This window comes from Eublepharis macularius, chromosome 14, assembly GCF_028583425.1.
Source record: "Eublepharis macularius isolate TG4126 chromosome 14, MPM_Emac_v1.0, whole genome shotgun sequence".
Lineage (NCBI taxonomy): Eukaryota > Metazoa > Chordata > Lepidosauria > Squamata > Eublepharidae > Eublepharis > Eublepharis macularius.
The window spans coordinates 21,086,210-21,113,918 of NC_072803.1; the positions used below are offsets into that span (position 1 = coordinate 21,086,210).

At 42.0% G+C, this 27,709-nt stretch overlaps 1 protein-coding gene across 1 annotated transcript in view; it reads right to left on the bottom strand.

Moving 5' to 3' along the window:
* TCF7L1 (transcription factor 7 like 1) overlaps window positions 1-5,461 on the bottom strand; it is a 94,286-nt gene extending 88,825 nt beyond the window's left edge. Inside the window, exons 1-4 of the mRNA XM_054997544.1 lie at window positions 5,438-5,461; window positions 4,552-4,899; window positions 3,838-3,901; window positions 1,484-1,614 (exon numbers count right to left, since the gene is read on the bottom strand). Of these exons, the coding sequence (XP_054853519.1) occupies window positions 1,484-1,614; window positions 3,838-3,901; window positions 4,552-4,779 (423 nt within the window). The 5' untranslated portion in view covers window positions 4,780-4,899; window positions 5,438-5,461. The remainder of the gene's footprint in view (window positions 1-1,483; window positions 1,615-3,837; window positions 3,902-4,551; window positions 4,900-5,437) is intronic.
* Between the last annotated feature and the right edge of the window lie 22,248 nt (window positions 5,462-27,709).

A 27,709-nucleotide genomic window follows, 5' to 3' on the forward strand; every position in this document is an offset into this window, starting at 1 on the left:
TACTGATTAATATAAATACAATTAGTGCACAGAATATACTATACTATGATTAACGCTGGGAAGAGAGAAGCATGTGAGTTCACATAGTCTTTCAATAGCAAGTGAAAGAAACTGGATTCCATGAAGCACTTCTCAACCTTCTCTCTGAACAGATGAACCCAAAAACATTTTACTGCACACAAGCACCAATTCTACAGTAACATGACAAAACATTTGCATCCTGCCACAGAGTAACAAAAAAAATACTTTCCATTCCCCCACCTACAAGAAATTCTGGAACCAGCATAGATTCTTAAGCCACCACTCAATGAAATTTTGTTGTGGCCAGATAGTAAGAAAAATTTGTTGCAACCAGAAACTCAAGATAGTCACTTCCAGAAATTGCTTGGATGCATATTAACAAAGCATCTGAAGTATCTGCTCAGGAGTAAGCAGAACATGATTCCATAATCCTTTTTAACAAAGATGTAAGGATAGAACAACAGTTTTCAAATGTTGTAACTTCAGGAAACCATTTCCACATTGACTAGCTTGCCAAGAAAACTTTGTGTATCTGTCATGGAACACCTGCATGTTCTAGAAGTCTCTGGTGCTTATTCTAAGGAATATACATTTCACATAGGCTTGTTGAGCCTCACTCTCACCGTGCATGAACAGACAGTGTGCCCTAGAAACTCTCAACATTCCTCTGTGGATACATAATTCAGGAGATCTGTAAAAGTGGCAAGCCATCTTTCTGGGAAATTTGTTCCACTTTATCAATTAACTCATTAGAAACTTGAGCTAATCCAAGGAAAACCAAGGATCCTTGGATCAGTTTTTAAAACTTGGACAGAATAATGCATGTGTGCATAACTGTTTTGAAGACCAGTAAGTCTACTCTTTATTTTAGCTGTGAATCTATAAGCACACACTAACCCTCCTAAGTTTTTATATGATCTTAGGAACATTTACTTGCCCAATAGCAAGGGCATCTTATCTCTTTAATGCAATCCTATTATCGGCCTTTCAGATGGATATATGATATCACCTAGCAAGAACTCTTCTCACAAATAAATTAAACCCACAGGGGGGAAAAACAAGGAAATCCTCACATTTCTTGACTCTCTCAATTGTCAGTTGAAGTGCTCACATTCTTTACCCACTCTTAAGCAGTAAAATTGAAAAAAAACCAAGTTGAAAACCTCACTGACGTAGCAAAATCTCTTCAGAGTAGTAAATCACTAACATTGAAAATTAGGTGGAAAATAGGTTACATGATATCTGTTTCAAACTCCATATCTGGAAGAGGTATATTTAACATTCCATTCAGCAAGAGTTCTTCTCAGATTTTGGTTATTATCTTTAGAGATTATCAGCAAAACAGAAACCTTCAGCAAGGCAAAAGAACATGCACGGACTACATTCATCTTAACTTCCCCTCCATTTAAGTGGAAGAAAAACTTTAATCACTTCATATCTCAAAGCAAACTAAAGCACTTACTGTGCGAGCACCACTCGGGGACAAGGCTCCATTTGGCAAGTAGGGACTTCCTAATTCTGGGATCATCAAGAAGGGATAACTTGGATAGGGAGTCCCTTTAAAGAAACTTCCATCCTGCTGTCTTCTGATTGCTAGAAAAGGAGGGAGGGGGAAAGCCACACTTAGCTAGAAATATTCTAAGACTGCAAAGTCACAAAAACTCACAAGTTCAAAAAAATGCAGGAGAATTTGAAGGACTGAAAAGAACGTCAAACAACTTTTCTTAAGGATAAGCAGAGCTCAAGAAAATAGCTAGAATGGCAGAGTATGGAAGTATTAAGTGGTGTATTTTGCAAAACACTTAAAGCTGCATGTGACTGGCATTTACCTATTTGTCATCAATGCTTCTACTTTTAACTAAGGTAATGGGGCTGTACTGTAACAAAATGGTTCAGAAAGATGCTTTGACCCATACTGTCTGTTGCCTTAAGTTTGATCCTACTATGTAATTTCTGTATTGTTTAATGTGTAAAATTAATGTTTATGCTTTGTTTCAGCTCTGTTTCAGATTTCTGCAATTCAAACCCTATTGGTGTCCAATTCACTTGATTAGATTTAGTTCCACAGTATAATCCACCTTGAGTCCATGTGAGAAAGGTGGACTGTAATGTAAGTAAGTGATTTTATGTGTATGTGTTTTAAGAAATTCCAATATGGTTTAAAAGACCTCTACACCTGAAAAGACACACAGTAATACAAGTCCATATATTTGGAAGCAAATCCTACAGAGTTCAAAGGGACTACTGATCAAGCATGTATACACTCATAGCCTTAGATTACAATTCTAAACATATACAACAAACTTGGTAAGAGCTGATGCCTGCAGTCAGTAAACAACCATCTACAAATAACCAAGGAAGTTGTATAGAAAGCACTTTTTTCCCTCTAGAGACATAAAGTACTAATACAGGCATTGTAGACAGGCATACTGCTAAAAGAAATTGTTAGCTAGTGGACATATTAACCAGCTGACCTACATAAATTCATCACACTGAATTCAGTGAGGTGTTTTTAGAAGTATGGTCTACATATGACTCCACAACTGTATTTCATGTTCAATTTTGAGAAAAATTGTTATCCTATGATTCCACAAGCGCAAACATCAACACTGATAAAAAAAACTTTATTTAATAAGCATGTAATTGATATGGTACCAATATGGTACTTGAAGAAAGTAAATAAATAGGATGCAATTCTTAAAAAAGACTTATTAAGGGAGCAATTCCCCTTGAACTGCCTTTGACTATATTTAGGAGGACCCAAATCCTCCCATTTCACTGGATTAAGAGTGCCCAATTCTGTCTAAAACTGTGGTACACACACTCTGCGGCTCATGGAGAACCACATTTGCAATTACCATAAACCAAAAGAGCCACAGTTACTTCCATCCCCAGCATAAGACCTGCAGCTCAGAGAGGCTTGCAGCTTACTCATTTCTCCAACGGTGGCTGTTTCAAGATGGGAAACACCAACCACAAGCCCTATTGGGCCAGGACCTTGCCTACTTTCTTGAAATATGGATCAGACACCACACTAGGGAATCGTGATCAGAAGAGCCACAGGTGGCTTGTGAGTCACTGAGTATCACTGATCTAAACTATATATTTATTTTATTTAAAATATTTATACCCCACCATATTTCCACAAACTTAAGGTGGCTAAATAAACAGCAAAAGCTGAGGGACACAGACATCATAACTGTCTTGTGGGGCACTTCAACGACTAGCAGATTATTATTGCATGAACTTTCATGGCCTACAACTCACTTTGTCAGATGTTCACATGGGCCCTATAACAATTAGTCTTTTGGGGTGCCACATTAATTGTTTTTGGTTTTGCTGCAACAGACCCCAGCGGAATTTGTGACTTTGGCTAAGATGCCAGCAGGGTTTATTGAAAGCCATTCATTTCAGCAAAACTTATTTCAAAATAAGAAAACTTGCAGCCTGATTTTGTGCACATTTACTCACAAGGAAGTCCACTAAATTCAATGGAAACTACTCTCCAAAGTATAGGTACACAGAATCACAGCAGGGGTAACTCCAACATTAAGCCAGGTGCACTGGCTTAACTGACTTAACTCCAGCCAGCGTAACCCAGACAGCTCCTCTATACTTGTCAGGATCAGGCCCAAAATGAGGCAGTAGCAAAATGAAAGGAAGAAACAGGAGGCCAAATGGAAGCTCCACATCATTCCAGAAAATGAAGGAAGAACCAGTTGCCGCAACAGAAGTTCAGTAGGAAGATCTCACCATCTCTCCCTTCTTTTCTTCACCTCCCCACTAATTTCTAAGGAGAAAAAAAGGAATCTTTACCTTCAGCTGGAGAGTCTCGTGGCTTCTGGAAGTTTTCCCGAGGCTGCCGTGTGGGCCTCTCTGCCTATATAGTGAGAGGAAAGACACGAAAAAGAAGAAGGGTTGAAATGAAGGAAAAAACACCCCCCTCAAAGACCAGCCGATCCTCCTCCTGCCCCCCCCCACCATCACTTTCTCTTCTATGGCCATAACCCACCCACCTTCAAGTCACCTCGATACTGGATCCACCTTCTCCCCCCTCCCCCACAATCACTCTCACTCCTTTTGGCACCTCAGGATCGGGACTTCCTCCCCCAAACATCCAAAATTGTTACTGAAGAACCGAAGGCAGCACTGCCGCCACCACCACAACGCTCATCCATTTTACCACAACCTCCTTAAACTCTGTCTCAGAATCAGACCTCTGCCCTTCCCCCATCATAAACTTTACCTCAAATCGGGAGTCACCCGTTTTACCCTCCCCTTTAAACTTTACCTCAGAATCAGAGGCTCCTCCCTCCTCCGTAAACTTTACCTCAGAACTGAAACTATCTCCTCCCCCCAATACACTCCCATTCTGCAACCCCCCCCCCAGCCAGTCTCCTCCTTCCCCATCAACCTCACTCATTTTACGCCCCCTCCCCTAAACTTTTGCCTCAGAATCAGAGTTTCAACTCCCCGTCTTAAACTTTACCTCAGAACCGCAGCCACCCCTCCCCCTCCCCCAAACTTTACCTCAGAATCGGAGCCCGAGGCGCTGCCGCTCCGGTTTTCCGACTCGTTGACCAACGACGACTTGAGCTCGTCCAAGTCCCCGTGAGCCGAGCCGCGCCCCCCGGCGCCCTTGTCCTGCTCGTCGCCTTCGTCCTGGAAGGGGATGAGCTCGTCCGGGGCACCCAAGTCGTCGCCGCCTGCGCCGCCGCCGCCACTCCCGCCGCCGGCAGGCGACTGTAGCTGAGGCATGGTGCGGCGGGGTCCCGTGGCGACGGCGACAGGGGGCCGCTCCCCACACCCCGCCTGCCTCAGCCCGGACTCCCGCCTCAGCCCCGTCCCGCCGCCGCCGCCCAAACAAAGTTTTTGACGCTGGAGAGGGAGAAAGGGAAGGGGGTGAGGGAGGAGGCGCCGCAGCCTGGGAAGGAGGAGAAGGCGCCACCGAGCTTCCTCAGCGGCGAGGGAAGGGAATGCCGGAGCGGGATAGGCGGGAAAGAAGCACCCGGGACCGAACGGCCGAGGAGGGAGGGGAGCGAGCAGACCGGAGAGGAGAGGAGCCGAGCGACCGAGACTCCGGCAGCGGCCGGCGGGGTCCCCTGCTTAGCCCACCCGGGGAGGGTCGAGAATGCGAGCGAGGGGCCGGGGCGGAGGAGGAGGCGGGAAGGAGGAGCTCCCGCTGCAAACTGACACCCTCGGCCCGTGGGGGTGGGGGAGGGGGAGGGGAACGCCCCCCCTGGCCGCCACAAACAGGGACGCCCCCTCCCCCACGTACTGTCTCACTGGGGGAGGGGAGGAAACAACGCCCCCTCCTCCGCTAAGCTTCCTGTGGCTGAGTCTCCCTCCCCCTGGCCAAGTGCACACCCTCCCCACATTTCCCAAATGGAAACCAGGGACACGCTGGTGCGCGCACTCTCGCCTGGGGCTGCTGCTGGACTCGGGTCCTTCTTTTCCTCCTCCACCTTCCCCGCCGGCGCAGTTCAAGGCTCTTCTGGAGTGGGGAGGGGGGAAGTTTGTAAAAACTTTTTTTTTTTAAACTTTCTTCACAGGGCTCTCGTTTAGCTTCCCTATTCGACAGTTGTTTCCCACGGAGTTCGAGGGGCCTTGCTCTTCGGTAAACTGCACATAAGGACAGCAGCCTCACAGTGCAATCCTGAATGCAGTCGCGCCCTTCTACTCCGAAGTCGTTTCCCACGGAATTCGAGGGGCCTTACTCCTTGGTAAACTGCATATAAAGATTGCAGCCGCACAGTGCAATCCTGAGCAGAACTATGCCCTTCTAAGCCCTTGGATATTGAAAGGTGCCGCTGTTTAGGTTTGCGCTGCCAGTTCGGTCAACTGCACAATGACTGCAGTGAACAAGCCTAAACAGGAGTCCTATGGCATTTTCAAGACTTGAAAGTTTTATCCCAGCGTAAGCATTTGTGGTCTACACAAATGCTTTTTCGGATCTACGAGATTTTAAATATTCAGATGTTCTTCCGATATGTGCTTGATCTGAAGGAGGATCCTGTAGTCTACAAAAGTTTGTGCTGGGATAAAATCTTGAGCCTTTAAGGTGCTCAAAGACTCCTGTTAATTACTGCTGCATTAGACTAACGCTGCTGCCCCATGGAGTGAACCAGCGTGTGCATGTCTACTCAGAAAGTAAAGCACATGGAGTTTAATAGCATCTACCCCACAGTAAAATCCAACAGAGGGAATTCTTTTCACGTCAGTATGCATAAGATTGCACTGTTTATGGATCTGGTCCTACTTGCTGTAACTCCAAACATTTTTGTCAATTTTGATTAACTAGAAAGGCAGCTTGGGGGGGAGGGAGCCAGGCGCTGGCGTTTTGTGTCCATTTACATGCGTGTGCATGAGAACCCAGATTCATCCTCCAGTACACCTCCCCTCTGAAATTTAACTCCTAGAGATCCACAAAAGTGAAACAACAAGATTTCTGTTGCAGGTATGTATATGCCTACCAACAGCTTTCTTTCAAACACACACACACACACAACTCTTCCCCAAAGATAAAATATACAGGGACAGCTGGAGATTATGCAAGTGTTGTATCTCCTTCCCCTCCCTTTTTACTCAGTTGACTGTTTTCCTCTCTGTCTTGATTTATCTTCTCCCCTCACTTTCGGTCTTGTGTCTCTGCCAAACCTATCTTTTCTCCCCTTTGCATATATAGGCGTGTATGGTATGTCTGCATTAATTTGTGAGCAGCACTCATGATTTTTATCCAACTTTCTCCCTGTACAGTTTCTTCAAACAAGCTCCAGTTACATGCCACACCTCCACACCCAGTCCGGCTGCTGTTCCTTTCCAGGCTTCCTTCCTTTTCCTGAACAATTCCCCCTTTCCTGGATAGCCCCAGCTCAGTTCCTTCCACTTCGTCTTGCTATTTCTTTCACTGTGCTGTTCAGATATATTTTCAAAAAGTGTAAAGTTGCACACCAATAGGACAGATTTCAGAGACTAGGATCTGCTATATTAACCTGGATGCACCATTTAGGTTGCTATTCCTTATACACTTGTAAATCCTGAATCTATACTACTACTATAATGCACACCTAGTACTATTGAAAGGCTCACATTTCTTGAGGGGTTTGTCATGAAAACAGTGTCGTACAATGGTTAGAACAGTGTGGGCTTTTCCCTCCCCCCAATTTTTTTAAAAGTGGTACTGACTAACCGTAGCTTTCCAAACCCAATTGCAAAATAATTAGACATTATATTTCTTTCCCCCAACATAAAACACAGAAATCTCACATCAGATAATACTAAACACGTTTATAATGTTTTGTGTTTAGCATTTAGAAATACATAGCATTACTGAGCAAGAGACTGTTTTACCTGGCCATTGTGTACATTATGCAGATGCAAACCCAAATTTGCTATTGAGCTTCCCAGAACCTCCTTTTCTTGTGCACCCTGTTCCTCCTGCTTTCACAACCAACCTGTGATGGTCATTTACTTTAGAGTTCTAACCCATAGTTTGAGAACCACTGTTAAGAGTGTCAGTCTAGAACTAGAGAAGTCTGAGTTCAAATCCCCAATAACCATGAAACCCCTGGGTGATCTTGAGTCAGTCACAACCTAACCTACCTTTAGTGGAGAGAGTACACTGCTCTGAGCTCTATGGAAGAAGGGTGCAATAAAAATGTGATAACTAGAGTTAGAGTCAGTTATTGAAAGAGGATTGGGAAGAAAATAATGAAGGACACAGGCTGTGGAATAGCTACTGTCTTAAAAATAAGTCATTGGGTAAGAAGCAATTGCATTTTCCACCTCACTTAACAGACCATGTTGTCCTCAGCATAAGATGTGCAGTGGAGGAAAACTAGGCAAAAAAGTTATGTCTGGTAGAGAAGTGAGGAGTTAACACTCAAGATTCACAGGGGATAGTAGGGATGGAGTCAAGAGTTTTAAACATAGCAAAGCATAACAACTGCTTCCCTCTAACAGCACTGTAAACAAAAATTACTCATATTGCACTTCAGGTATATCTCTACCACAAGTCAAATTCCATTGTATCTTGGGGCAGAAGAAGTCCAAAAAAACCTGGGGTTTTTTTGTGGTTGCAGAAATTGTGTTTCACAGTCTCACATCCGCTCCCCCTCTTTTGCATATTCGATAATTCACATGAAGATGGTTCTTTACAGAGCTATACATTTTTAGGAAGGAACACAAATTATGGTTTGAGATTAAATATTAGACAACAAACATACGCTTTCATTAATTTGAAAGGAAAGCATTTCAAAAAATTGAAAATCAATAATTTTTAACATTTTTGATACTTGGGGTATTTTTCCTGATGAGGTAAGTATTCTCTAGGTTGTCAGGAAGGATCTTCAGATTATCTCTCCAATGTACTTAGAAATGGTTCCCTGGATCAGAGTTTTCTTAACTCCTGGAGTACCCTGATACGTTACACGTGTGGGGTTTAAAAAAAAACAACCTACCCTAATGGCAAAATGTATAGATTTCTGGTGTGTTTTTTCCAGAGGTACTTTTTTCTTTACAGAAAGTAAACTGTAAGTGGTAACTGGATATACTTTGGAGATAATGGTGTAGGGGGGTAAGGAAATACACACACCCCAGTGTTATTCTAGGGTTTTAACATCTATACAATAATATTTTTGCATCTTTTTGCAGATTGTCAAGCTTGAGAGCATGTGTGCTTCAGAGATCTAAAGCATATACAAAATGTCTTCTACTTAGAAAAGATGTGTAGCCCTTCTTGTGCATCATTTATTACTCAGAAGTAAGTCCCACTGAGTTCTATGAGGCACGCTTCGAAGTATTACAGCAATAGCTATTTTGCTTCTTTAGTTTTCTTTAAAACTCAAAATACTGAAAGTGACCCCCTTGGAAATGCTTTCATATCTAACTGAATAAATGTGTTAACAACCAAGAAATAGGTATTTAAAACATCTTTCTTGCACATTTGGATACTTACACATATTATTTATTTAAAATATGTATGTACTACTTTCTCTGCTTAAAAGAAGTTAGAGTGCTTTACACATGTTGCCTTTGTTTGGGTTCTGTCTGGCAGGGCTTACTCCACACAAGCAAAATATTTGCTCTTGACAAACAGGATACGCACCGTCTGTTAGAGCTATTCATTCAAACTGTTTTATGAGCAATTTATCAAGGAAGTTTGATGATCCTATGATGGAGTAAATAGAAAAGAACCACTTGCTTGAGCATATGTTGTATAGCAGTCTGGATACATGAAGCGGTACACATACACATACAAACCCTGTGACATGGCCATATATCATACTACATTCACTGAATGCCAAAGGTTAATATCTTATCATCCCTTGGAAATTGGTCATCATCCACCCTCCTGAATTAACACTTGGGTCCACCTGAGCTACCTCATGGAAAGTACTCCAGCAGTAGACCCAGGCCTAAGAAAGAACGTCTCCAATGTTTAATTGAGTTGTATACATTTACTGTTCTGGGGTGCACTGGAGAATTTTTATACTTTATCACAGGTTTACTTTGGTCTGTCAATAGACTGCTACATAATGATTTTTTTAACCAATCAAAGAACTCTGAAGGTTACAAACAATATTTATTAGTATTTTTTCTAGGGGTGAAACTAACAGTGTCCAGGACCAACTGCTTCCTAACTAGCAGAAGTTACTGTAAGCGTACCTTAGTTTTTCACACAAGTTTTGCATGCCAAAATGAGGACCACTGTGTTGTCAATGTTAGGAGCTGGCCAATTTTTATTTTAAATGTTTATATGCTACTTTCCCAAGAGTTCAGAGTGGCTTACAAATATAAATATACAATACTTAAAACTCAGAACAGCAATAAAAGCAGCACAAACACCAAATAGCATATAACATCCAGTAAATCCAAGCATTTAGCCAGCTAGGCTAATCAAAAGAGAGTCTCCTGAATGAGGAGGAGGAACAGGAAATGTTAACTTCTGTCAAGTTGGAACTATGGTGCTCTCCATAGGCTGTACCAAATTGTGCTAATTTATTAAATATTATAAAGTTCTTTCATTAATAACAAAGTACATGAGTTAATATTTTATTTGCTCAGTGGTACTCATTATAAGATATATGCTCCATGTACCCAACAAACTGAAAGACTAATCCTATCCAGCATCTCACAGCATCTGTTCAATGAGGCTTACTCCCAGGAAAGTGTTCTTAGGATCGCAGTATGAATGTCAGTGATCATTTATGTGTGTTCAAACATGCATCACCACCCCCTGGTGGCCAAATCCTGCTCACCATCCTGGTCTTCAAAAAGAAAAGAACTCTCTGCTCGCCGGATCAGGTTAATAGAACTTGCATAGGAAATTACTTTATAATGAGCATTACCATGCTGGGATTTTCTGCCAGATTGCTGCACCTTTTACCTTTAAATGCCACTACTATAAATCACTCTTTGAGACTTCCTTGCCCAGAACTGACTTAATTTTCGTATCACTGTTTGCTTTATTTCACCCCTATAAAAACAAAGCATAAGCCAGGTAACTGGTAAAATTAACTGAAGATTAAAATAATGGATTTTATAAGAAGGAAATATTATGAGTAATTAAAAGCAATACTATTCATTAGCCTTAAAAAACAAAAACCTTTGAATCTGTCCTTGACATCTCGGTACCTTTCCAGATTTTTGGCCCATCACATGATGAACATTTATGCCTGGTTCTGTCAGGCAGATTTCAAAGCACCTTAACAACAACAACAGCATTTGATTTATATACCGCCCTTCAGGACAACTTAATGCCCACTCAGAGCAGTTTACAAAGTATGTCTTTATTATCCCCACAACAATCACCCTGTGAGGTGGGTGGGGCCCAGCTGGCTTCAAGTGGAGGAGTGGGGAATCAAACCCGGCTCTCCAGATTAGAGTCCCGCGCTTTTAACCACTACACCAAACTGGCTCACCTTTCCCCTAATTACATTATTTGGATTATGTCTAATAATGAAATATAACCACCAAAACAAAAAGCTAGACTGCTTCCCAATAATACAATTCATTAGCTCCAAAGTGGATAGCATGATTAGAAGACAGAACAAAAGCCACATGTATATATCCTATGGGTATGTCTGTAATAATTTTGTTTTTCACAACAGGTCAGTACTGAGTAGTATCATGAGGAATATCTCTGACATGTGTTATATGCACTGAATCTAACTTCTTGCATAGCTAATTAAGGAACCGGCATAGATACAGCAAGTTCTGAAGCTGGCATTCTATGGTTGCATCTGTTTGAAGGGTGTGTGTGTCAAGACTTCATGTTTCACCTTACTCTGCAACAACAGCAACTCAGAAATTCTCCTTATCTCTGTTGTCGCCAGCTCTCCATCAGTTCAGAAGGTGCATTTTGTGGTTTTCAGGTTCTGCCATGATGGGGAAAAAAACAGTCTTAGTCATCATTAGGCGGAGACTGACCAAGAGAGAGATCTTGGAGTCATGATAGATAACTCACTAAAAACGTCAGCACAGTGTGCGACTGCCATAAAAAAAGCTAATGCTATGCTAGGGGTTATTAGGAAAGGGATTGAAAACAAATCAGCCGGTATCATAATGCCTCTGTATAAATCGATGGTGAGGCCTCATTTGGAGTACTGTGTACAGTTCTGGTCGCCACACCTTAAAAAAGATATCATAGCACTGGAAAAAGTACAGAGAAGGGCAACTAAAATGATTAAAGGGTTGGAACACTTTCCCTATGAGGAAAAGATTGAGGCGCTTGGGGCTCTTTAGCCTGGAGAAAAGACGACTGAGGGGAGACATGATAGAGGTTTACAAGATAATGCACGGGTTAGAGAAGGTAGAGAAAGATGTGTTTTTCTCCCTTTCTCACAATTCAAGAACTTGTGGGCACTCTATGAAATTATTGAGCAGTCGGGTTAGAACAGATAGAAGAAAATACTACTTTACACAAAGGGTGATAAACACATGGAATTCGTTGCCACAGGAGGTGGTGGCAGCTACAAGCATTGCCAGCTTCAAGAGGGGACTGGACAAATATATGGAGCAGAGGTCCATCAGTGGCTATTAGCCACAGGAGATAGATGGTATTCTCTTTGTGGGGAGGTGGTGCTCTGTTGTCTTGGTGCTGGAAGGAAGGCAGTGGGAGGGCATCTGGTGTCCTGGCCTCACTGACAGTCCTTTAGATGGCACTGGATTTCTAGCCACTGTGTGTGACAGAATGTTGGACTGGATGGGCCACTGGCCTGATCCAACATGGCTTTGCTTATGTTCTTATGTTCTTATCTTCATAGTAAGAAGTAAATAAGTATGACTGCTAGTTAGACAACTTTTATCAGATACTTCAGTGAGGTATAGGATGACTTGGGTGGGGGGAACCAAGCATATTCCCTCAATTCCTGAGATGTCAGGTAAATCTACGAAAGAAAGTTGGGGGATGAGAAGCTTCTTGTAGCATTTTGGATATACTATGTGATGTTGGCTGCTTCTCTCTCTCTCTAAATTGCCATATGATATTCTGAACATACCCTCCCCTTCAGAAACTTGTTGCCTCTAGGTAGGAAGGGCAAGATTCATAATCCTGCTTCTCCCTCATCTGAGAGGTGGCATTTTAGAACATGCCGACCCAAGAAACTTGTGTCCCAGAGTAGAGAGGGAGTAGAATTCACCTGGATGGGCCCCAGGATCAGAATGCTGCCACTCAGCTAAGAGGGGGACCATTCTGGACCCCCATCCACTCAGGAGGCTTCTCTGATATGCAGTAGAAGCTTCTGGAGAGATTTGTTCCCTCCCAACTGAGAGAAGAGGTACTCTGAAACCTGCTCTCCCTCCAGGAAGCTTCTGCTGCATCCCAGAGCAGGAGCACAGCAGATGCTTCCAGGAAGAAAATAGGTTTAAAAGCCCCACTTCTCAGGTGTCCGCCTAGCTGGAAGGGGGCCTCTGAACCCTCCCCCAGGGGAGGGGAAGCTTCTTGCTGCTTCCCAAAGGCTTGCAGGGATGCAGCAGAAATTTTGGACGTGGGGGTCGAGACACGAGGTGCCAGTGCCTCATCTTCAGGCTCATGGGAGAAAGCCGCAGGCCACGGGCGTGATTCTGTCAGGCTGCCTGTGGTCCTTGAGCTTCCTAGTCTTCCCAGGTTATAGGGGTAGAGACTTCAGTGCTTGTTTTTGGAATTCTTTTTCCAAGCCTGTTCATCTGGCCCTGCCGCTAATATCTTTTAGTTTCTGGATCATGTCTGGCCTTTCTTCCCAGTACTTTTAATAGAAACACTTTATTTGTTCAACATTATTACTTTATATTTATTGATTCAGAGTTATTTCCTGTTCTTTCAGGATCTTTTGTCCCTTCTTTTATTTATGTGTGCAGTTTTAATTTTTATCCCTAGCCTGCCTTGAAAAAAATTATAGTAGAAGTATATGGCATATAAATCTTAGTAACAAAATAAGTGATGCTTTCAAGCCAATTTGCAGTGCACTTGCTGAAAAGATTGGCCACCACTGGGTTAAGCAATGTAGCAGGGACTCCTTGCGCACTGCTTGAAAATGGGAAGTCTAAGAAGAAGCAGCTTTAAACATCTTGAAAAGCCCAGAGTAACCTTTCCTCCCACAGTACCCATTTGGGTCATTGGCCTCATAAAAGACGTAGAACTGAATTCTACACTGTTCCCCCCACCTTTTTTTTTCTATTTTCACTGCCATTTGATTTTTTTGTTTCTAAGATCATGGGCAGCTTCTTCATTTAACACCCTAGCTCCTGTTCATATCTGTAGATACAGAGGCCGTTGTCACACGGGCCCTTATTTTGTCAGTTTTGCACTAGAAATTGTTTCTTCTGTTATCGTTATTAGAACAGATTCTCCCATCTTTTGACTACTGCTTGCACTTCCAGTCAGTCACATTAAAAGGGAAAAGCACAATTCAACAGTCAGTCAAAGGGCCTCTGGAAATGGGGCCCTAAAAATCCCACCCCTTTAAAAAAAATTTTTTCGCATATTTGTACTATATCACTCTTCTGTTATACCAATGTTGTGCTGGGCCAACCCAAAAGCCAACCGTGATAGGTAGCAGAGGTTTCCTGCCCATGGCAGAATAGCGCTATAGCACTATACCGCTATAAGGCTGATGTTTAAAAAAAAATTAATTTGAGGCTTAATTGCGGGTCACACTGGGGCTTGTGGGAATGTAGGGCAGGAGAATCAGTGTTAGGTGAGACAGATGATCGGGGAGAGTGAGCGTTTTGGTGTTGCAAAGCGTTCATAGTCGATCCAGGGCATTCACATGGAAATGGATAAAGACGACATAAGTCACAAAGCGTGAATTGGGGAGAATGGTGAAATCGCAAGAGAGCCGGAATAAGGTGAGCATTCAGTGGGAGATGGCGCTAGTTTGGCGCTAAATTTATGGCCGTGTGACGACGGCCAGATGTGTATTTGTGGGAGGGGAATGATACCTTTGCCAACTGTGCCTTGATAGACAGGTAAATCATGACATTTCTTGGAATATTTTCTGTTGCTAAGGGTATCTTTTCGTATGTGTGTTTGTGTATCTTATTATCTTGGATGAACAGGGCTACAGCTCTATACCAGCCTATTCCTTGATCTCAGAAATAAGAGCAAGACAGGAGTCCCAAATCCCAGCTGCACAGAGCAAGAATCAGAATGCTGATAATAAGAGTGTAATGACACATGAGAGAGTTTCCTTCTGGTCTCACTGAAGCTGACATTCCTGGAGAGAAAGTAGCTCTCCCACAGAATGTAGCACCTTTTGGCTGGCTACAATAAGCGTTTAATTCTAACTATTTTCTTTTTGTAACCTTTTCAGGGGCATGGTTTAGCTACTGTTTATCTCTACTCCTCCTGTAGCCAGAGGCTGGCGCATCATCAACAACAAGAGCAATTGGTGTTGGGGTGTGTCAGGAATGATGCTTGATTGACAAATTGGGGCCCCAATGGAGCTAATTAAACCCAACCTCAATTCTCTCATGGGAGGTCTGGATATGAGACCCCTGTTACTCTGCTATTAGAATATTCGACTCCTCTGTTGGTCAATTGAATGTGCTCCCTGCCCCCTCCCCATATTAATTCAGTTTTGAATCACAGATGCTTTTCCTGCTAATGAAGATCCTCAGCATGAGGTCAGTGAGAAAGGTAGGGTAGTCTTTGCTGTAGGACCTCAGGCAGAATACAGTATGATTATTCATGAAGATGTCTCTGCCTGCAAATACCCTCCCTGCTGCCTCTATGCTCTTTTAAAATGAATTAAAATTACTGGAGGGGGGAAATGAACCCACCTACTTCTACTGAAGAAGTAAGAATTTCAAATAAAAATTGGTTTTGGTCCAACTGTGATTGCCAAGCAGACTTTTAGATGTTGCTTTAAGTATTAACACTTGACAAGAGCCTCAGAATATTCATACCTCTAGTCTTCATAGGTGCAAGGTTTTTTAAATCCTTTCTTTAGGATTCCATTATTAAGCTATCTTGGATTGGGCGACTTGCCCAGTGTGCATATATGAAGGCTTGAAGTCAATCCCTGGCATGTCCCACTGAAGGACTCCCAGAAGCAGGACTGAGAAAGATCTCTCAAGTACAAACTAGATGCCATATTGGGAGACCTGTGAATAGCTGTCCCCAGGGTTTTTGTTTAGGGGAGGGAGTTTAATATCAATCATAATAGCAGAAAGAAGGAATGTTAAACCTTTTCCCAGCACCATTTCTCCAACTTTTACCCTCTATGCAAAAGAATAAATGGACACAAATCTGACATTAGAAATGGAAACGTCCAGAAACCAGTGGGAGAACACTTCAATCTACCAGGACATTCCATCAAAGACTTAAAGGTCGCTGTAGTTCAACAGAAACCTTTCAAAAACAAAATCCAACGGGAGGCTGCTAAACTGGAACTCATATGCAAATTTGACTCTGTCAAGCTGGGACTGAATAGGGACTATGAATGGTTATCACATTATCACAGGTAACAGATTTCCTTTACAGAGGTGGGGTCTGGGGGAGTTCAGTGGCACCTGGCATGGGCTTTCGGGGACCACAGATCTCTTTGTCAGATGCATCTGGCAGGGAGAGCTGTGGTTATCAAAGGCTCATACTGCATTGGAATTGGATGGTCTAGCTGTTTGGCTGCTACAAACTAACAGGGCAAACTCCTTTGAAGCCAACTGATACACACACTAAAAGGAGATGTTTACATATACTAGCAAAGGAATGTTTTGGTCGCTCCCTCCCCTTCCCCCCCTAATTGCCTCTTCTCTCTCCTCCTCTTCTCCTCCCTCCTCTTCTGTATCTGACCAGACTCTGTATCATGCATCTGACGAAGAGAACTTGATTCTCGAAAGCTTATGCTACAATAAAATTGGTTAGTCTTAAAGGTGCTACTGGACTCTTCTTCATTATTTCTGTGTTATCAGTCAAAATAAACAGCATCTTGTATACTCTTGAGTTAGGAAGTTTGTTATATGACATCCATGTAAATTTCATAGATGTTATGCAACCTACCATTTCATATGTGGGTATCATTCTCATTATAGCTTGTATTCCACCTCATTCTATGCCACAATCCTATGCCGTTTTTAATCTCCTGCCGAAGGGAGGCAACAGTAGCCAGGGATTTGCAATTGCACTCAGTTTTGAGATAATAGTTTTTAAAAGTGCTGAAACAGTTTGAGAGAATGTTTGCTTCCCACAGTTTAGCGCGCGCACACATTTTTCTGTTCCACTGTTAGGTTTGGTAAACTGGCATTGCAGGTTTCTGAATCAATACAAAAGCCTGTTTACTGGAAGTCAAAGTGGGATGAGTAGATGCCACAAGCTATGATCCTTTTTCCAAACTGCCTTCAACTTGATTAAAAAAGACTATCTCCAGTCTCACACCAATCCCATGCAAAGTTGTTTATGTCATCCCTGCTGGTGTCCCACATGTCGCTGCTTGTTAGGACTTTTAACATACAATTAACTTCCATGATACAAACTTTAGCTGTCCCAGACCTGTACAGCTGGTTCACCAAAAAAACAAGCACTGGTATCTATTTCCTTCCCTGATTGTGTGCACTTGCATAGAGAAATTTTAATGTGACCTGACTGCATGGGAAAAGGGGAAGAGCCATGGTAGAGTATGGTATGTACAAGATTCTAGATTAAATCCCTGGAATCTCCAGTTGGAATCTCCAGTTAAAGGATCTAAGGTAACAGGTGTTAGGAAAAACCCTTCTCTCCAAAAGCCACTGCCCATTAAGGCAATACTGTACTGAGCTATAGACCAATGATCTCACTATAAGATAGCTTCATATGGGTCCTTTTCCTTTCCCCTGGCTGTCATCCACCACGAGTACCACTCCCATACATTACCTCCTGCGTCCCACTGCTAGTCCTCCCAATGGAGGATTATCATGAAAGCGGCAGCCCAGCAGAGAGGGGACTGCATTCACACTATCTGGGGTGGGGACAGGTGTCTCCTGAGGCACCTTCTGGATACAGGTGAATTAATAATAACAACATTTGATTTATATATTGCCCTTCAGGACAACTTAACACCTACTCGGAGTGGTTTACAAAGTATTTTTTATTATCCCCACAACAATAATCACCCTGTGAGGTGAGTGGGTTTGAGAGAGCTCCTAGAAGCTGTGACTGACCCAAGGTCACCCAGCTGGCTTCAAGCAAAGGAGCGGGGAATCAAACACGGTCTTCCAGATTAGAGTCCTCCTGCCACTCTTAACCACTATACCAAACTGGCTCTTGTTGTATATATGAACCTCATTGCGGGGAGGTCTAATGTCACAAGCATATTAAATTAGGAGGTGCAAGGCAAACGGCAATTCAATGATATTTTCTAAATGAGGTAAAGGGTTACAACTAGTTAATATGAGGATTCTAGCCACATCATTATCCAACAGTATGAAATGCTTATCTAGCTTCCTCCTCCCACTCTCTGAATTTTTAAGAAGCACTTCCAATTCTGAAAAGGAAGCATCCAGTGGCCACACAATCACATGGCTTATGGCAGCATCCCTCAGTGTGGTGCCCACCAACATGTTTCTAGATACCTGCTTGCTTCATGAATCTTGGGAGCAGAGTCCAAATATCTTGGAGAGAAGAAGAAAAAATGAGGGAACTTTGTCTTTGCCAGGTGATTGGCTAGCAAGGGGCCAAATTCATCCAAGGGCCATGCACCCTTGCCTTGCCATAGACACAGGCTTTATTATGTCTCTGGACTTGGAAACTGTTCCCTGAGGCTGCCTAGGAAGGAAATGGTCCCTTTTCTTTGTAAACTAAAATGAAACAGTGTCTGTTCCCCAAACTGTAGATATGGCCTTCCTTCACTTCCTCAATGCAAGCGGTGCCTCAGAAGAATCCAGAATCTTTGTCTCTACAGAGAACACCCATTTGGAAACAGCTGCTGCTGTCTTTTGTCTTGAAGTCTCTGAACCTCCTTGTGGAACTTTGGCACATTTTATGATTGACCCAATGTATATGGCAGCCATTTTGCAGTAGCACCCGCAGCTTTTTCTCAAAGCAGCCTCAGGCTCGACAAGGTTCGGAGTTCCATGTTTAGGCAGTCTCCCATGATGTGAATAGAAGGATTTTTTCTTCTTTTTATCTCCTAGATCTGGCAAACCTTGGTTATAAAGTGGTGGTCAGCAATCATCACCCCTTAGTAAAGAAGAGTTCAGAAATTTTAATTAGTGCAGAATGCTGCCGCCAGGATATTGACTGGAGTGTGTCGTAGGGACCATATCATTCCAGTCTTGGCACATCTGCACTGGCTCCCAGGGTGTTTCTGAGCACAATTCATGGTACAGGTGTTGACCTTTAAAGCCATATATAGGGCTATATGAAGGACCACCTACTCCCTACCTGACCACTATGGCAATCTTTGGAGGCCCTGCCTTAGTTGTCCCACCCTTCTGAGATTAGGTGAATGGCAACTCAGGACAGGGCCTTCTTGGTAGTGGCACCAAAATTCTAGAACTGTTTCCAGGGAAATTCACCTGTCCCCTTCTGATGTCATCTTCTATCAGTGGATGAAGACTCTTCTCTTTCACTTGGTGTTCCCTGAGTGATCCCTCCTTCTAACCCAATGTTTTAATTATTATACTTTATGTTTTGTATGTATTTTAGCTCTGGTTTTAATTCTTTTAATGGGTTTTTCCATTAGTTATAATGGTTTTAAAATGTGATTTTACTTTGTGTGTTTTAATTTGTTAGCCACCTTGTTGACCCTTGTGAGGGCAGAAAGGCAGGATTTACAAAATAAATTCTGTGAAATAAAATAGAAACAAAATAAAGATGTAACCTTGATGATGCTGGTAAGGACACTGGATTTTTTTTCAACAGGTATACGCTCAAACCTTGCTTTCTCTGCAATCCAAACTCCAAGAGCTTGCATTCTTGTTACTAATACCATTTGAATAAATATCATGATTTAGCAGCTGTTTGTGTCTGGTTGTTCAACTGTCCCCCAGCTGTGCAAGAAGGCAGAACATTAGGAATGTTAATCCTTTCAAAACATCTTGTCAGCAAAAAGAATGTGTCTTTTCATGTAGCCATTGCAGCAAATTTGTCTGGTATTTATGAGGGGCTGGAGACTTTCCCAAACAAAAACCTTGGCCTTTCAGGAACTTAAGGCCAGACAGGGACCCTAATTCTCACACCTCCAGCATAGCAAGCGAATGGGCAATGTGTAAATCAGCTCTCTCTGTGGCACTATTCTTTTGCCAAGGGCACTACAATTAATTTTATTTGAAATTTGGGGGGCTGGGGTGGGAAGAGAAGTAAGGAAGTCTGAAAGTAGTCTGTTCTGTGCTTTACCTATTAATCAATAATGGTAAAGATTAAATAAGCTATTTTAAATATTTACTGATAGAACACCTCTAAACAGTTCAGAATTTGCCATCATTTGTGCACGGGGTGGGTGGGTGGGGTATCAGCTTGAGTACAACGTGCCTGTTAAATATGGAGCAATACAGTATTTACTCAAATGCAAGACTGGGTTTTTTACAGGCATGCATTTAAAAAGGGGTGTCATCTTAAATTTGCATGCAAGTTATGGTTATGTCCAATAATAAACTTTTTGTGTATAACATGGGGGAGGGGGTCATCTTCCTTTCAAGTATATATGGTAGTCTGAGATGTCCATGGTTCAGAGTGCAATCCTACACACACATTTTGGGAGCAAATCCAATGGAATTCTGTGAGACTGACTTCCAAAGAAATGTGATCGGGCTGTTATTCTACCCTCTACTAGAGCAAGGGGAGAATGAAATAAGTTGTAATCCTACCCCCTGGCTATTGAGAGCCAGAATCTGAGCTGTTTACAGTGCAATCCTATACAGAATTATACCCTTCTGAGTCAATTGACTTCAAAAGGTTTAGAAAGGGGAATCTCTGCTTAGGACTATACTGCTAGTTATTTGAGTTGCCTAGTCCATCTTTAGGAAGAGCTGTGTTCCAGCAGAAGTCAGGCCTTACACAGATTTCTGGCATCTGTGGGAGCCTGCAGTGTGTCCAATGGGACAAGTACTGAGTGACCTTGGGCCATTCATATTCTCTTAGGCTAACCTACCTCATAGGGTTGTTGTGAGGATAGGATAGGAGAATGCTGCAAGCCGCTTTGGATCCCCATTAGAGAGGAATAGGTGGTATAAATGAAGTAAATACATTTTAAAAGTAGCCCAACAGGCAAGGGTCAAGTTCTAAAAGCAGCAACATTAGATCAGAAGGACCAAGACCAGAGAGCATAATCCAAGGCAGGCAAGTCAAGTTCCATAAACAGTAACACTGAAACAGAATCAGGTGCTTAGCCTGTCAGGGCCATCTAATAGTAAAACTAGGGCAAACTATAAGGCTTTATACTATCTGGTGGAGCTGACTTCTCTGTCAGATGGCTGGGCTGGAACTGCAGCCTAAGCAGCATTCTATTTATTTGCATCCCACTTTCCTCCTACATTTGGGGATACAAAGTGGCTTACAAAACAAATGCAAAAATACAATTTAAATAAAGACATATGTACTATGCTACTCTAGCATCCTGGGCTGTGTCTGGATTCACTAGTCTGGCTCACTCTGGGCCGCAGGTGACAAACCACAGGCAAAGAGCCAAGATCTCTTTGGCTCACATCTCTGGCCGCACCCAAATGAAATACTTGTAACAGAAGCTCAGCTCATCCCCCTACCCTGTTGAAAAGAGTTGCATGGCCTGCAGCAGAACTAAGGCTCTAGTATAGAGCAGAAGTCTGCAAATATGGCTCTTTTAAAACACAAAATCTTTATGTTAAGGTACATTGGAGGGGTAGGTGAGATGTTAGATTTCAATGGGACTGAAGGTCTTCTAGATGTTCTACAGAAAGAGGAATGATACATGTGAACAGTTGCTAGGAACCCAAGTATGAACCATGTGCAGATTTATGCCAGTTCAATAAAACAATCGTGGGGGAGGGCTCCTGTGTATATTTACTACTTGCTATAAGACCTTGTATGTGCTACTTCCAAATTAATGCCTTATTGCACCCAATGTTTGGGCTGCAGGAACGGTAAGGATTTTTTACTTTATTAAAACAAAAAGGGAATACAGAAAAGAAGGGGAGAAAAAGGAGATGAGCAAGGCAAATATAAAACTGTGTGCTACAAGGATTGTTAAAATATAGGGTACAAAAATCTTAACCTTTATAGATATTAGAATAATGATTATAATCATAATTAAGCCTATTTAATATATATTTTTTCAAATAAACAACACATGCAAAATTCAAACCTATTTCTACTAGTTGTTTTAGTAATAATGATTTTAAAAAGGCAATTATTAACAATAACAATGCTTATCACTTAACGTAACTGATTGTCATAGCCGTTAAGAGTATTAAGATAAAAGTACTATTAAAGAATCTGACCTATTTCAACTCCTTATTTTAAAAAATGAAAAAACCCTTATTTCCTCGATATTTATCATTACTTTATCATATACTTTCATTTATCATATATCATATACTTTATTGATCATCTATTTTACTTAACAATAACAATGTTGACTTTTTGCCAATATTTCAATATTATGCAGTCTATTCTACCAATTATCTTAATAATATAGGAACTGTAAGGATTTTTAATCAACCTGTCAATTGTAAGTAATGTTAAACTGTATCTTTTCAGTTACACACATAGACATATATTGGCTCTTTATTGATCTCTGGTTCTGAATATTTATATAGTTTGAGGGGCTTTTTAATTATAAAAATTTGCTGACCCCTGATCTTAAGCTGAAAATCTAATTTGAATCTTCAGTCTACCCTTGTGCCTTGTAGCAGGTTAGCCTTGTAACATAATAGAGGCTGCCCCATGTTCAGTTTCCCCCATTAGGGAGGAAACGTGTAAAAATGGGACTTGCTTGGAGGCTTCAGTTATACCTAAACCACCAGATGATCTGAGACTGTGCTTCGTTTATTACAATTACAAATATTCTGTTGACTTCAGGAAATTCGTGTACAGTTGTTTACCATTGTGAAGTTCAAGAACTGTTTCTTGCCTGTAGGCTCTGTTTTCCGTCCCCCAAAGAGCAATAAACATGGTAGGTTGGAGATAAGTTCATTTTTAATGCTTAGTACTTCACTTCTGATGGAGTTTATGGGTGTAGTACTCTGGGAAGAATAGAGCACAGCCAGAAGTTTCCCATTTCTCCTTTACTCACAGGTGTTTTCCCTGACTCAGCTTCCAGGGAGGTGGTCCAGTTTCTTCTGAGGCCACATGGGGTATCCTTACTTTAAGAGCAGGACAAGACGAGCTGCCCCTCCAGTGGCTCACTTTGTGATTCTCTCTCTTTTGAGCTGAACTACCTATGCCAATGGGCTGGCATAGTCCCCCAGAAGTTGTGAAACCAGCTTTCCTCCTTCATGGCATCTTGCCAGAGAGCTAGGCCTTTCCTTTCCTCAACCATTTATCTACAGCTTTGCAGACAGGCCTGCCTCATTACTCATGAGCAGGTCTTTATCCACGAAGCAGTTGTTAAGATGTGGCTGTGTTCCACCACTATAGCCAGGCTCCTCATTTTGACTTCCTTTCCTGGCTTGCCTTTTGTTCTCTCTCTCTCTCCTTCCTTGTCCTCTGGGTCCTTTGACCATGATGTGCTGACAACTTTTAATCATTATGAGCTAAGATATCAAAGGATTTACAGGACCCTGCTCTAGTGGATCAATCCATTTCTCAATGAGCAGTCCCAACAGGAGATAATGCATTGTGAATTATCATCTTCCATCCTACCCTGGCTACCTCTGGTTCAAATGGGGTCACTGGGAAGATCACCTGGAAATTGCATCTAAGAGAGGCCTTCCATTTGAGAATTCCCAGCTACAACCTTGTTCATCTGGCTGAAGTCAGGTTGCCAACCAACCAGCTGGAAAATAAATTGCTTGGCTAGGTCTTTAGTTTTCGGGTCATTTGTCAGAAATGCGAGGGGCAATCCTACTCTCCCCCCCACCTCGTTCTTTTTTTTAAAAAGCAAAGGCATCACAATGCTGGGGTCAGTAACCTTGTATAATTAAAGAGCCAAACTACATCAAAATTCAGAGCAGGAGATCAACAAAGAGCCAGTAAAAGGAAGTCCATTTGCATAACTGAAAATGTACAATTTAACATTACTTATTATTGACAGGTTGATTAATAATCCATAAAGTTTCTGCTGCCCAAATATTGTTGTGAGTCCTTTATGAGAAAGTGGCACACACAAGGTCTCTCAATAAGAAATATATGCAGGCGAACCTCGTGTGATTGTTTTACTGCACTAGCATAAATCTTTGTGTGGTGTGCACTTAGATTCCTGGCAACTGTTCACTTATGAACACATTAATTTGCCTTATTCTGAATCAGACCATTGATTCATCAATGTCAATATTGTCTGACTGGCAGAGGCTCACCAAGTCTCAGGTCAAATTGTTTTACATCACCCACAACCTGATCCTTCTAAATGGAGGGCTGAAACTGGGTCCTTTTGCATGCCAAGCAGTTGCTCTTCTTCTGAGCCATAGCCCTCCTATAATTTCAATTTCTTTAAAACATCTCTAAGAAGCCCTTTAGTTCCATAAAAATACTTTGCCTGCCGTTCTTTTCACACACTGGTTATTCTAGCATCCCTCCTATCACTCCAATATATATTAACTTGTTATTTTTTAAAGAGCCATATTTGGTTCTTTATTAAGCTACATTTTTGGCTTTGGAGAAATAGCTTGCCTTAATAGATTGAAAGCTGTCCTGGACTCGACCGCCAGGCCTACTTTTAAATCATTGCTCTTTGCCCTCCAGATCTGCACCAAACTCTTAGGTTCTGCCCACGATTTAGATGATGTCTCCATGCCCTGCCTAAGTGCCAGCATTTTTTTTAAATTTCGAGACCTATCAATTCCAGACCTCGAGATGTTGCTTGCCACTGGAAACCAGTTATCATCAGTGTGGGACCTGTTGTGTGCTGTTCCACAGGGCTCAATCTTATCCCTCATGCTATTCAACCTCCATGTAAAACCCTTAGAATAAATTATTCACAGTTTTAGCACTGGCTGTCATCAATAGGCTGACAACCCCCAAGTCTGTATCTCCTAGTGATGCGGTAGATGTCCTGAATCACTGCCTGTTTGCTGTGGTTAAATGTGGTTAAATATGGTGAACCTATTATCAGGAGCCAGGCAGAACATGCATATCACTCTCATCCTGCAGTCATTCCATGGGCTGCCCATCAGTTACCAGGTTTACTTCAATATATTGGCTATCACATACTAAGGCCGTTTTCACACAGCCAAAGCCTCCGGAAGATCACATGAAACTCACGGAACAAAGCATCTTCCTAGTGCAATTTCCCAGCACAATCCCATTTAATGGCGCGATTTCTGACATCATCACACCATTAAAGGGGATCGTGCCGGGAAATTGTGCTAGGAAGATGCTTTGTTCTGTGAGTTTCACGCGATCTTACGGGTGTGTGTGTGAAAACAGCTTAAGTCCTTCATGACCGGGACCCTCATATTTGCAGGATCAAATCTCTTCCGGAGCTCCACTACAGCAGCTTTGCTCATCTGATCAGAGACTTCTGCATGTACCACCCTGCAAATAAGCAAAATCAACAACAGCCTGTACATGTGTATTCTCTGTCGTGGCCCCTGCCTGATGGATTGGCCTGCTGATGAGGTCAGGATGGCTTCCATTCTCCTGCAAACTGTGCAAAACTGACTATTCAGGAGGGCATTTGTATACATGTTATATGACTATAAAATGGTTCAGAAATGGTTCGGACCCTGACCTGCAATAGGCTGCCTCCAGAGCACGTGTTAGGATCTGCCTTGATATCTGAAGGTCCTGTGCTATTTATCTAGCCTTTCCTTGTCTCATCACTCTACTTCAACTTCAGTCTCAATCCTGCCAAGGAATCATACTTTCAGCTCTTCATGGGTCCATCATCCAGTGTTCACACTGCCAGATGCTACTAGCATTAATATAAGCGTTACATAATTCTGTACAAATGCCCAGTCTCAGTCTTTGACATACCTCCAGGGAAAGGGATTCATAATTGTTATGATGCTATGTTTTTGTAATACATACCTACATTGAAATGTTTACTTTCACGAGTCTTGTTGAGTGGACTAGAAAATTTAAGTGGAACTATATTTTGTTGTGTGATTTTCATTTTGACTTGGTGCTTGGACAATGAAGAGGGTGCCCTCCATTGCAGATTGCACCTACCATTTTAAATTGGTATCAGCTCTTTGTCTATGCATGTCTACTAAATTGTCATATCAGCTTATTTATTTTATTTTTATTTATGTCTTTTATAGTCCGCCTTTCTCACTGAGACTCAAGGTGGATTACACAGTGTGAGATTAGTACAGTCAATATCAAGGACATTTCCATAATGCCGTAGGGTAAATACAGTTAAATCACTATTGCATAGTCCACATTTAAGCTGCAGTCCCCTGAATGTTTGCATAAGTAAGTCCCATTGAACAAGCCTAGACTTACTTCTGAGGAAACATGCTCAGCATTAGTCTGTTACTGACTTTATCAGAGTTTTTTTCCCCAATGTGTTGGCTAGTTTTGCTGTTCATGTTTTTCTGATGACTGTTTCTTGGTGAACTGTGCTCCAAATGGAAGTGCTATTTCACTGCCTGTATTTACACAGCTTGCTTCCCACTCTGGTGGTATCTTGAGAAAAAGACGCCTGTATTTAGTACTCAATCCCAAATATCGGTGGGAGGGGCACCAGGAGGTATAGTGAGGAAGAAGCCAAGGTCAGAGTTATGGAAGCATCTTTTTCACTGCTGAGTGACCTCATCTTGCCACCCCGCTTCCTCAGAGGCACAGAGTTCTTGCTCTCTGTGCATACACACTAGCAGCATATCCTCTCAAAAGGCAAGGGAAAAATGGTAGTCCTGTGGGGCTTGCCTCCTAATGTGTGGGGTTCTGTGACCCACCTGAAAGTACCAATTCATGGGCTGAAGACCACTGTCTTAGGGTTCAGCAGTGCATTTGATATGGATATAAAAAAGAAAGTGAAAACTACTTTTAGCATTAAATTAGTGACAATGGATTGTAATTTCTTCTGTTGTTTTCAGGGTGTAATTTACAAGGTCAAAAAACATATCAGCACAGGCCCAGGATTCTGCCGTTGTACAAGCAGAGCACAGTTTGGAAGAAAGTGGTAGAGGAACAAGGAACCTATATCATGAGTTAGTTCACTGAGCAACTTACCAGTCTGCCAGTGTGAACTCTGCTGTGGAGGAGCACACAGAAAACTAGTACGTCAACTGAAATATAAAGTGCCATTGCAAATGGAGTCATAGACACTTTTAAAAGAAATTATGTAAGAAGGACAAACTGGAAGAAGCCAGTTCCTCCCATTCATAATTTGCCTATTGCAAGAATCGTTTAAACTGAAGACACTTGGTAACCTATTCAGGGGTTCATTTCCAGGTTCCCAGTTTTAGCACAGTGATTACAAAGAATGTTGTAAGACACAGAACAGTGCCAAGCAATTGTTTTTCACAGAGGGATTGAAATAAAGCAGTAATGTAGGACTGATTCTGCCACCTAATGGAGAGTGCAGAAATTGCTTTAAAACAACGGAGAAAAGTACGGATTGTTTTCCGTTCCTTACCCATAAATAAAATTATTTGTAGAGACTTGTAGAATAATGCTATTGCCATGAAGCAAGAAAACAACTTTTTCTTTGTCATGATCTGTTTAATGAATATGGTTGCCAGCATGGTGTTGAGGTTATAGTGTTGAACTAAGATCTAGGAGAATCAGCTTCAAATCCCGACTCTGCTATAGGTAACTTTGGGCCAATCATGTTGGTTGTGAGGCTAAAATGAAGGCGGGAAGAACAAGGTTATAAGCTGCTTTGGGTCCTGATGGGGAGAAAAGCAGGGTATAAATAAATGTAGCCAGCAAAGTAGATGGAAGTCTGAGTTCTGCAGTGTCTTGGTACTCTGAGCGTATATTTGCTTTTGTGGGCATGGATGCTGTTTTAAAGATGAGAATGGTATGGATGTTTATCTGTCTCACCATGTTCAATGTGTATATTTGTAAATAAGTACAAAATCAAACCTCTGGCATCCTCTACTTGCAGGAAAATATATGCTGTAGTGGGGCTCTTTAAGGTTCCTACAGCTCATGGAACAGGAGACGTGTGAAAGAAAAATTAATATAATAAACCATTAATATAATAAACAT